Source organism: Argopecten irradians, chromosome 11 (genome assembly GCF_041381155.1).
Source record: "Argopecten irradians isolate NY chromosome 11, Ai_NY, whole genome shotgun sequence".
NCBI lineage: Eukaryota > Metazoa > Mollusca > Bivalvia > Pectinida > Pectinidae > Argopecten > Argopecten irradians.
The window spans coordinates 3,455,788-3,468,823 of NC_091144.1; the positions used below are offsets into that span (position 1 = coordinate 3,455,788).

General features: G+C 33.3%; 1 protein-coding gene across 1 annotated transcript in view; it reads right to left on the reverse strand.

The window, feature by feature from the left end:
- Positions 1-3,825: 3,825 nt before the first annotated feature.
- The window catches only part of LOC138334317 (transcription factor LBX1-like), a 30,295-nt gene continuing 21,084 nt past the window's right edge, over positions 3,826-13,036 (reverse strand). The window contains exon 2 of the mRNA XM_069282960.1: positions 3,826-6,947. Within this exon, the coding sequence (XP_069139061.1) occupies positions 6,484-6,947 (464 nt within the window). The 3' untranslated portion in view covers positions 3,826-6,483. The remainder of the gene's footprint in view (positions 6,948-13,036) is intronic.

Sequence of the window (13,036 nt, forward strand, 5' to 3'; positions counted from 1 at the left end):
AAAAAGAAATTACCCCTTATGTATTACGTTTCGCTTTAGAAAAAAGAACTTTCGCCTCTCAATTGAAACAATTATTATCAATAGATTTAAAGCAGATGGTATTTCGTGTTAAATGATTTTACCATTCTCTGCAGGGATATATGGGGTAGGGCGAGCCACTGAGCCGTAACGAGCCCTAGTTAGTTGTTATAATTGAGAAACACCAGCGTCTTTAGTGCTGTAATAGCGATCCATTCCGTCAGCATATCAACCGACTGTCTCATTAAGGCAGGCTGCGTTTAAACAATACAATGTTAATTATAACAAAAAACCTTTGTTTACTATAATATCCTAGCCCTGTCCATCACTAACGTTGCCAAGTTTCTCCTCTCCAATGTCTCCCCCCAACAAAGATCATGCCTTACGTAATCACCTCATATGTTATACATATGCCAGTTAATAGTACACGAGAAGACTCATTTTAACCAGAATTACACCGACGGTATGGATGAGGCCATAATAAATTGCATCACAAGACGAATGTGAGAGGAGAAGCTTTTTATTATTCCTAAAAAAGGTATTTAATATACCAGCTTTTTCGCTATCAGTATTACCCATCAGGACGTTTCTGGAATCTAGAGTAAAGTTTATTGTGCGCATACATGTTAAATTACGACTGAATTGTAATAAACGTCATTGTGTGATCTCTCACAGGTAAATTATAAAATGATTAGCATACCTGTGACAATAGACACCTGGAGTAGGTTCGATGGTGGGGTCGTATTACTTAGCAATTAGATATTAACAATCCTATACTGAAATCCATCACCATTGTACAAACTGCTATTTCACATATAGGTGTGTAAATTAACATTACGTTAATTTGATAATTTGTGTTACAAAACCCTTATCAAAACCCATACTTTTCTGCATACAAATGGTGGGAAATCTAAATTCCTAACAAATGACACAAAGTTGCAAGTACTGAAACATATGAAATTCAGGTATCAATATGAACAATGTTTTGTTAATAATATTGTGAATAAATTTTGTGAATTAATATAAACATTTTTTTTAATAAATTGTAAAAAACGCATTTATAATATTCAAATTTTGAAAATTCTGCGATCACATGTACATTATTATATTACTTCATTTTTTAGGTATTTAAAACCAATAACATGATTATCAGAATTTCTTTTCATTATGTTCAACCAAAACTGAGAAAACAATTACGATGTTATTTCTGTGTCTGATACCAACTATGCTAGAATAACTAACGAAGTATTTAACACCTACGTAGCTGTTAAACGTGTTAATGAGGGAACGAGGAATAAACTAGGTCTTAAAAATGTACATGGATTTCAAAGAATTTTCTCATGTAAACGGTGAGTAGGACACAATCCTAATTTGTCTCTGGTTTTTGTTCACCCTCCATGAGTTTAATTTCATGTACATCCTAGTTCAGAAAAGTTGATGAAAACCAGGAAAAACATCATAATAAAACTGGATATCGACTTCATACAATAACAATAATTATTATAATTGAACAAAGAGTGATGATGTTTGAGATAGCACACGGCCATGAAAATTCACGTACGATTTTTTACCAACTGACTCGGTATAATAGCTGACATGGCTGTCGTGGTCTACTGAATGGTTCCATTGCTAATCCCAAAACCATTTTAAAGACCTTAACTTGACCTAATTTCATTTTGCGTGTAGCATCAATGAACATTAAATTTCTGACTAAGTATGTGTTTCCCGGGAACCAGTGTTAAATATATATTGACTTTGATTTCGTCTAATTGGCATGTCAGTATTATGCGATGGAATATTTGGACCACATACAATATTTTGTGTGAGTTTTAAAAATAAAACTTTTTTGAAAGTATATCCAGAGTAATGGCAACTAACTTGTGACTTCTAACACGATAAAACCTTCTTGACCCTGCTTTACTGTATATTTTGTAGTCATTATTTGAGGTTTTTTTTTTAAACTCACTGTATGATGTTTCATAAATACTGCAGTATTCCGTCTTTGCATATTACAGAGTTAGCTCCCTTGCGGGTAGGTATCAATTGTTACGTTATTATTTTGTAAGCGCAATTAACGACGTTTTCTCCGAAACGTTTGACGTTACGCTCGCAAACACATGACGTCGCAATCAATAACTACCCGCAAGTGCAGATAACTCTGTAATATGCAATTCGGAATAGGTCTAACAAGGTTTATAACACACCATTTATTAAATATGTCCCTGACATTTAAATTTAGATTCTGTAATGGCTGCTATATATTACTAAAGATAGCCTTTACATCACATTGTGATTATGCAATATGTTTGAGAATTGTCTTACCGAGATTCTGTAGCAGGTTCCATCCGGATTCCCATTCGCTCTTCACCATACATTACTATCGCTCTACATATAAAATCAAATTAACTCTAGTTTATGATTACATTGACAGTTACAAAGTCCTACTAGAGAACCTCTCAGATATACGTCTAACTATACCCACGATACAATGTAAAACATAATCAAACTAGATATTACGTCAATAGCTATTGTCATGTAGATCGGCGTACCGAGGTTTGTATACCTTTACCCATAGTGAAACATATCTAGTCTTGAACAATTGAAAGTGTAATTCGGTTATAAAGAGCTGACTGCCTGTCTACCACACCTTGTCCAGACACGTTACCATGACATGTTGTACATCAGAACCAATGTGGAGACATTAAGGAAACGCTAGGTTTAAAGTTTAACGTGATTACTACTAGTGGTATCCATTTACGATTTATGTTAAATCTAACTGCATTTAACAGAAACATTAGCAGAACGTTTACCGTCACAGGGAGTAGCAAAGAGTTTCAGTTGGTACAGACTTAGTCCGTTATTTCTAGATTTGTATAACTAAATTAAACCTTTTGAAGTTACAGACTGAAAAAATATATTTCAGAAAATGGATGTAATTGGTTCATGTTACAGATAGTCACTCGTTGTGTTGTGTAAATTGTAATTACTGATTAGTAAGTGCTTGATTGTCTTAAAACTGCGATGACCATTCAATAAAACTTTCACAATAGTCCATATCAACTTCTACTACAGTAAACAACAATCTCAACACGAACTAATAAATATCATTTTTCTATACTTTTCGCCTATATGCTATTTTAACATAGCAAAACCATAACACATAATGATTAGTGGGGCTTAGATTTTAACAGGATAAGCAATTATAATGAGATGATCAATGGGTCGTACATCTTACATGTACTACATCTTATATTTTCATTGGTGAAGTTATGTTACTCTATCGAATACACATATTTCTAGTGCTAAATTGTGTTTTCACGACTTTCTATTAATACATGCTGTCCTTTCTTAATAAAATACATTTAAAATTAATTTGAAATACAAAAAAATGGCCAATATAACACCACAGTTAGTAAACCGAGATGACCTTGTTGATAGGTGTAAGATGGAGTGAGATTTAGTATAACCTCATCGCCACCTGATTCCATACACATTTCACCACAGACGATGGTGTTTTTTTCTGACCCCTCCTGCACTGCCCCCAACTCTTTGTGATAGACGTATATTGTATAATACGTTGATAACATTTTTAATCTTGTGTAATAGTGGCCTGGGAGTTTGACTATTTCTCATTCCTCTGACTTTATCGTGTAGTCGTGGTACATCTGTTTACAATTATCAGATCGCTCTGGAACCATCTGCAGTCTGCATCGAACACTTTTTTGATGGAAATTTCTTTTCAATTAAACTTATCTTGTACTTTATGGTATACCTGTGGAGACAGATAGAAAGAACAAGAAACAGTCGTTCCGATAAAATCATTTAATTTACATTTGTAAATAACATATTTTAATGGTGAATTTACAATTTCAAATTTCATAATATAAAGATGATAACATTTGGATATGGCTGAGTACAGATTGGTCAGTTTGACATAGATAGGGCAGTTTCGGGGTCAGTTTGACATAGAGAGGAGTGCGTTTATTATTTTCTGTAAAATTCATGTATTTTAACTACAAGCATATGTAATATTTAACGCACACAGAAATGAATTTTATAAACCATGGAAATAATGCCCGTTTAATTATCATTGTTTGAAAATCCACGTTAAACCGAAGAAGGCATTTCATGAAAAAAATGTACGATTTTAATTTTAGTTAAAATATACTTGTGTGCATTTCTCCAACTTTACGTAACGCTTTATTAACCGATAGCATATGTCAAATGGCATCACATGACGTTTTGGTATAAAGCGCTATTACGAATATGTGGGTGACAACTGCTGACAACAACGATGAAGACGACGATTGCATCAGGAGGACAACGACAATGGGTACAGTAGTTGATAGATGATTTTAAAACGTGAATACGAATATCAAAACCTTTTTGTTTACTTTTGTTGAAAATAAGACGTAAAATGATATGGCGTAGTTCTATTTAATTATATGACCGGCGTGTATTTAGAAGGCGTGTAAGTAATCGTTTAACTACATTTAGACGACAACATGGTCCTGAGAGAAATGCTGGCATTGCCATTTTCAGTTCAGTTATGCTGGTTTCCAATATGGTTCAAGGCTAAATCACTTAGCTTCATATTGCTTTTTGCATATTTTCTCATTTAACAAACTTTGTCATATAATGAAAATACCTAAAGTATACAAGTGAAAAATGAATTGGTTAAACGTTTTAAATTAACCTCTTGAACCTCTTGCTACTTAGAAATCCCCGTGGATATTAGGAATTTGAAATTTGTCAAACTTTAAAATTATATGCAATTTCTTGTGAAATGGCGAATTTGTAATATACTACGAGTGATAATATTAGACAAGAATAAATTGAGATTTGTATTTAATTTAAACATATAGACATACATAAATTATTTCTTTATAAAGCAGTAAAGAAATGTGTGTGTTTATATGTTTGTAGTAAATTTACGAGAATATTATAACGTATTTGAGGTACAATGGTGGAGGGGCAAATCATCATAGGTTTATTTTTGTGGAATATCAATTCGGGTCTTTGTACGTTGTTAGTTATAATGGACATTGAAACTCTTTTTCTAAGCTTAATATCAGATAAAACGAATGTTAAATATCTATGTTGTCTGATGAATTAATACATATTTCGTGTCAGACTACAAGTACTGCAACGTGACATTTCTCTTTTTACAATAGTAAATAGTGAAATATATTTTATATATTAGTATTCTAATTTGTTTCAGCAATGTTTTCATGTAAAAAACCTGAGTTTAATAAATATTAATGAAAATTGCAAACTTTAAAATTGACGTAACATTAAATAAAATATACATGTTTATATTTATAATATAATTTTGATTATAAACTGAAATTAAACGATATCAAAATGTTGTCGTCGAAGTGATTTTGTTTTGATAAAACATGTTTTAACAACATTATTTGCTTAAGAAAAGGGCTGGAATTTAATGCTACCGTAAGTTTGATATGAAATTTGTTGGAGAATGAAACCATTACAAGGTGCGATGTAAGATAACCTGTATTAAATAGAAGGCTGATCAAGGAATTTTTTATAATAAAATAATTATGTCATTAAATTAATGTCCACACATTTTAATCCATATTTCTATTATTCGGTAGTAGTGATAATACTATGCTATCTTAAATGACTTAACATATTTCCATCTGATATTCCGTGCGGTCAGTTTTATCTTCAAGATATTGGATTTTTTTTTCTACAAAAGCATTTCTATATTATTTCGATATGGAATTATATTTTTTAATGATTTCTTTTCTTCTGTTTGTAATTATACTTAATTCAACGGATTGAGTCGACAATATTTTATGTGCTAAAATGTAAGTGAGCTGATGTTTACAATTATTAAAATTCTAAATTGTCAAACCTTAACTCAAACACAATACATTACCATACTGTAACTATTGTTTATTGAATACCATTTAATAATCAAAGAGGATTTACAAGGTTTCAGTCTTGTCAAACATTTATAAAGTTGAACAGAAAACATTTGTTTTCATAAAAAAACAACTTTTAATGTTTACGGGGACTAACGAACAAGTAATTAATTTTCTACATGTATAATTTACCTATCAGTTATGTATTGCATACACAAACAGTCACAAACATCCGTCAAATCCACGTCACGGAAACACTGAGATATCTTTCAAGCGATGTTCATAGAAAATCACTGAACTCAGGCAAAAATGATGGTGTGTTATGGAAATATGATGATTGTTAAGCACAAGACTCCGTGAAGAATAATGACGTTATTGTGACGTCACAGTCTATAAAGGCGGGATTTACCCTTTGTTTGTATCTCTTATAGAGAAATGAAATAATATATAAAATGTTGTCGTAATCTCTTACACGTTTGATACATATCAGTTTAATAAGAATATATCAAACGTGCAAGAGACGTAGACTAGGTATGGGACGAACAATATCACATTAAATACATGTTTTTCACCCTAGCTATGATGTCACTGTGTCCTGCTCTGTTTCTGAATTGTTGTTGTTTTCCCTGTCCGATAAACACGTGTTTTCCTTCTCGGAATTGTCCTGATCACTATCTAAACAGCCCCTTGATAACTTGGCTGGGGAAGGTTCTGAATCACTATCAATGTCACTCCCTTGCTGATGATCGGGATCCTCGTCGCCACTTTCCAGTTTTGAATGAACAACGTCATTTTTAAGCTCTTCAAGATCACGTTTAAGTTTTGCACGCCTATTCTGGAACCATGTTATAACTTGTGCGTTTGTGAGACCCAGAGTTTGGGCGATTTCGTCTCTATCTGCCGGTGTTAAATACTTCTGGTACAAAAACCTCTTTTCCAGTTCATATATCTGTTGGTTTGTAAAAGCTGTTCTTGATTTCCTCCTCTTTTTTGGAGGCTGGTGTTTTCCAAACAAAGCAGCTTGTTCACGCCTTTTGGCATCTGAAAATGTAAATGAAAAACAAATTAGTTATAAGTAATTGATAAATCGTTTTAAAATCATATTTGCGTGCTTCAATAAAATATATCATCTTAATAGCATCAATTAATTCTGAATAAATAGCTGAATTGACTGTGACACAACAATGCCGAAAATCGTCATCAATCATAGAATTATAAATATTACCACATTAAAACAATCACTACAATATGCCAGAGCACTTTAAATATTCGACCTAACAAACTAGAAATAATATTCTTATTGACTGCATTGTCGCATCATTAATTTAAACATAAAAAAAGACAAAAACAAATGCGATTTTAATTCGATGATGAAAATTAATGTTTGTTTTATGAAGCGTGATTTCAGATGGCTTTTGCTTGCACTGTTTGATGGTATGTGTCTATGAAAATAAAAACCTACAATAGGATTTTATTGATCTATGCCGCTATATAACTAAAAGTACATTCGAATCTTGTACACTGTCATAGGTTCACGGATTGGCATCTCCTCGCAACACACACCCCCCAATATCAGCAATGCATATCAACATTACACTGTTAAACAAGATGCTTGTCATGGAAACATGTATAGAGATATACACTCACATAAAGCTAATGTAGATTGATTATTACGGATATCAACCACAGACATGGAACATTTCCTATGTTTTAAATATGAATGATTAAATAGCTTTTTAACGCAAGGTTTTCATATAATATACAACCTAACTTAAGAAGAAAAATTCTTGCATTTTCAATATTTCAAAATTTCTATATTCAACAAAACCAACGCGTACTTAAAGAAATATCGTTGACATTAAGTATTGTTTTTACGTCTGAGTATAAGGCACGTTTGTATATTCGTTTCCATGTTTTCTAGAGGGATAACTTAAAACGATTAATTGGAAACAATATGATTATTTTCAAGTCACTTCCATTCTTGTCTAATCGTTTTACCGCTGAAGTGGTACCAATGTTATATAAAATCCTTCTTGTCAGTTTCCATGGCCAGGAAAATGATTGTGTGCCGGGGTAAATACCATCAATATGTCTAGAGATGCTGAATGGTGCTATAGGATTACATTAGAACGAGCGAGGTAGACAAGCGACGATCTGTATATTGGGTTTGGTTGTACGAGGAGTATTAAATACCTCACCAATGTAGTCTTGCTCTCGCTTCTTCAAGGAAAAACGATATATTTGCCCTGACAGAGGCACGACTAGGCTACACAGAAAGCCTGTAGCTGTGTACGTGTTTTTGTCGTGTTAGCTATCGATATTACCCACCAACCCAATTATACAAACATATCATTTGTATCGAGAGCGGTTAATAACGAATTACTGTTGCTTCAAATTTGCGGTTTAACATTGCAATGCCCCAATTGGCGGCATCTTCGGGGATGTTTTTAAGTATTTTAATAATATTGGAATTAGCTTGTTACACTGTTGACGACAGCTAACAGTCAAGCTGCCAAAGAAAATTAGATGTTTAAACTCCTAAATGAAAGAGGACATAGGACTGATAGCCATTTCACCAATCCATTTGTTCTCCAAATAAATCAAGTGCTTGAGATGGTTTAATATGCACATAAAATACGAGTTATTGAATATCGGGAATCGTGGAATGCGCGAGGTGAGGCGGTGTGCTTTATGGCCACAGTGGCCAACACCATACTAGTAGGAGCAATGGTTGTTTTCAATCTTTAATGCCCTAATAGGGGTGAAGAGGTCCTGAGCTTGTGTGAGGTCTGCGTGTGACGGTACTGGCCTGTCAGCACCATTCAGCAGCCACCAGGGCCGCCCCTCAACTTGTACACAGGTGTGCTTTATTATTGTAAATAAATGTTAGAACAGAACTATCTTATTGTAGTTCATAAGCAATTCATACGGATTCAATCTAATATTTTCACCAAGGTGTAAGTAAGAATCCTAACGGTTCAATATTTAGACGAACAAAATACATTCGAATCATCGGACTGAAAAATTAAGATTAAAATGATAATTTCTCCATATTTAAACAAGTATTTACCCACAAAACAGTTATACTTTATCAATTTAATCGTCTCTGTCACTGTTTAATCACTCACTCCAGAAGACTTATAGTTATCATATTTGACCATAATTTATATTATCAAAACATTATACAGATTCAGCCATTTTAGCTGTAGAAATTAGAATAATAATTTCCACTTTTTTTATCTAAATAAGTATTTACCTAGAAAACAGCTATTGTTATCAATAAATCACCACTTTTGGCATCTGACTTTATTGAGCTAGAAGACTTATTATTTTTTTTTATATTTAACCATATTTTATATTATTAAAGCATAATTAGCATTTTAATTGTTAGAATATACATTATACATGTAAACCCATCTCAGCTGTAGATTAAGTATATGTTTCAGGTGTCCGTTGTTCTAAGCCTTGTTCCGACACGTGTAATAATTTCTCTACAACTTAGACATAAAGTGGAATAAAAACCGCTCATTTAAATCAGCTCTCGTGTGAGCATTGTTCATTATAAGCAGGTGTAAATCATTTAATATATAAAGCCATCAAATTGTGGGGAGAACGACACACGACCTTAGCCGGGGTTAAATATGATGATAAAATATAAGCATGTGTATGATAAATACGTAAGATGTAGAGTTTGTCATTTGTTTGTTTCATTTTCCTTTATCTGACGTTTTCATGAAGGAGAAGAATTATGAAGGAATATTTCATTAAGGTATTCTGAGGTCGGGTTCATCAACTGAAGCCGTTAACTCCCAACATGTACTTTTCTGGTTTAAATCAATTTTGAGAATTAATGTACGGAAAATGCAAAGCGTGTCTTTGTGTATTCTGACAGTTGGTAGATTTAGGAAAAATTAATGAATGCTATTTAACATAAAGCCTTTTTACTTTGTTAAACAAGTCCAGCGTGGAGAGAAGTAAACGTCTGAGTGATAGGATAAGGGGATGACAAGCGTGTTATCAACTTGTCATCTCAATCTGCTTCTCCTCGACAAACAAAATGGCGACCGCCGGACATCTTGTGAGTTCAAGGTAGTGCGATTAGATTTAGCTGACTTGCCTGTCATAGCTAATATGCTGTAGTTCGTGAGCTATGTTAAGGACATCGAGAGATAATAGTCACAGTATTTATCTTTTCACAACTACTGTACCATTAGAAAAGTATCAACTCTATACTATTAAAAATGTATTGTGTTTGAACCTGTGGCCATTAGGATGATTTAAGTTCACATATTAATACTAATATCATAACATTGTGTTTTGTTGATACACTCCAATAAAGATTGGAATTGTTATTTGTTCATGTACATGATTTTATTGGAAAGTGTATGAACGACTGTCAGCACTAAGAGGTTAAATAAAATAATGCAAGCACATAATCTTCTAACTTCGTATTATACAGTTATTTAACAAAATAATATATCTGATTTATTTATAAAGAAAAAGTGTGCTTTTATTTTGGCATCGAAGATGTCTCAAATGCACAAACTTAATATAAGCTATTTAGCAGCCATGCTAAAATCAAGATAAAACTTTCCACTTCTTTTTTTATAAATATGTTGAACGATTTAAACAAATCACTTGTTTAAATAGACATGTGTTGTATGATAACTATATTGTTCCCTGTCTGAACTCTCATGTCTAGCCTTAATTAGAAAGGTTGTGTCCCAACATCCAGGTGATACGACACAGGTGTCTAGTTGATGAACCAGCGTATTAATGAGCTGACCCCGTGACCTTTATGATAAATGGCATCACTTCCTGACAGCTATGGTCAGGTAAATCAGAAGCTGATCTACAGTCGAGGAATACATTTGTATTTTGTTGTTTGTATTAGCTCCCGTTAACGAGGTCTACCTTTCGAAATGTGACGATTTATTTATGCATTTAGATTTTCAACTTAACTATTCATACCTTGTAGTATACCACACCTTTTAAATAACGAGATATTGCATACAATTAAAATTAATTTATCCTGAAAAGGATTTATTTCCACCTCCCCTAACATTTTTATGACCATAGGTTATACTTCACAAATAGTGTAACAGGAGTTTGATTACGTTTTATAATGTTATATAAGTCACGGAAGGTCATGTTATAAAGGTAACATAAGCCAACGCATTAAACCACCAACGCGTGTGTATTTTATATTGATACCATTGAACCAATTTTCTGATTTCTGTTGATACTTATCTTTTGTCACTATGACATAAACTTCAATGTATGTAACTGGTGTTGAGTTGTGTCCTATTTAGGATCGATCCCCCGTTGGAATAATTTTGCTTTGTCATTATGATCCCTTGTTACAATACATAATAGTATAGAAAAGTATTTCATTTTTATGATTTAATAGTGGCCATGTTGTATTTATTTTCTTTCTATCCTTCTTTCTTCTTTCTTTGATCACTACTATTACAAATCACTCCTTTATAAATATGGATTCTTTCTTTCTTTCTTTCTTTCCTTCCTTACCCTTGTCACAGCTCCGATACATCAGGTAGTTGACAGACTGCCATGTACTAATCATTAGATTAATAGTTATCCTAACGATCAGTGATCTACCAATTCGTCGACAGGTGTCACTACTACCTAACCAGTATGGATCACTTTAATGACCCATGTGGACATCATACACCACTAACAGACTAGTCACATGGTGTATCATCTGCATCAATCACCATGCTTACATCTATCTAATGTGTATTCGCCACATTTTTGAAATTTTTCAATTGAAATCATGTAAGGATTTGCATTTGACATCACCCTATTCTAACTTTTCTCAAATATCCTGCCTTTCATTTTTTTCCGAAATTCGGACAACATCAACATAACTTTTGATCAATCAACAAAGATGCTGTCCATTTATTCATTTTTCCTAACATCTTCAGTAAATTTACACTATTTATGAATGGCTAGTTTCAGATCTTCAATATGGACGTTTCAAATAGCCATATGTCGTGTTTAGACTGACAGAATACATGCACAAAAAGTAAATCGAATAACTATCAGTATATCAGTTTTTCCATGAGTTCCTTTGTCACCTCAGTTGGTTTAAGTGCCGCATGTTGCACACACCAATAGCTTACTAAAGCCTACCTACAGAGGTTACTTTGGCTATCGGTCACTGGGTTCGGACGAGCTCTGACCATCACTCACTAGTTTGGGACGAGCGTGGTATGACAACTTGATGCCGATACCTGTGATTGATAGGTTCAATGATGGACACTAAATGTCTACAATGAGTTTGCACCTTAGCTGACGATCATGTTAACGAGAGTGATATGTCTTCATCTACCTCATGTCGACCGCCGTGTGGGGCGGCATGGAGGTTAGAGTGTCCAGTCATATACATACATAATAAAGGTCATACACACGCTGCACTGTATGTAGAAAAATGGACTGCTGTTTTGAATTTATAATATTAATCATAAGAAAGTCTGATCTTAAATTGTACGTGTAATCCAATCAAACGCTTTTTTACAACATCTTTTTCGTAATATATAACCTCGGTAAGAAATCTTGATTTATATATGGGTTTATTTGTCCTTATTAGAAAAAAAGTTAGATACAATTGTAATGTTAATTTGGATGACATCAAACTTTTTCAGTGCATCGTACAGAAAACAACACCCTGGCCGGTGTTTCTAATATTTCGCTGTAAATAATGAATCTTTCAACCAAATTCTGCAGACGGAGCCAGACATTATTTGACCTTAACGATGGAAGAACAACGTTAAGGTTACGAATTACTATTAACTAACACTAACAGAATACTCCTTTCCATTTTATTCCCTTTAAGCAACCAATTTATCAATGCCTCCACCCATCCAATTCTTCTGAATTTCTTTATGAAATTCTTTGAATTTTTTTATGTATTTACTAATTTGCCCAGCGTGTCCAGCTATTCTATATGTATTTGTTAGTAACTATTTAAATGTTCTATCACTACTGTGAGGTAATGTGTTTTTTCATATATATGTTGCACAGTTTGCATATTTTGCTATCCCCTTCCTCCACCCACTTGCCCTCTATACCGATTCCTCCTCTCTTTCAAACATTTGAATTTGCCATAC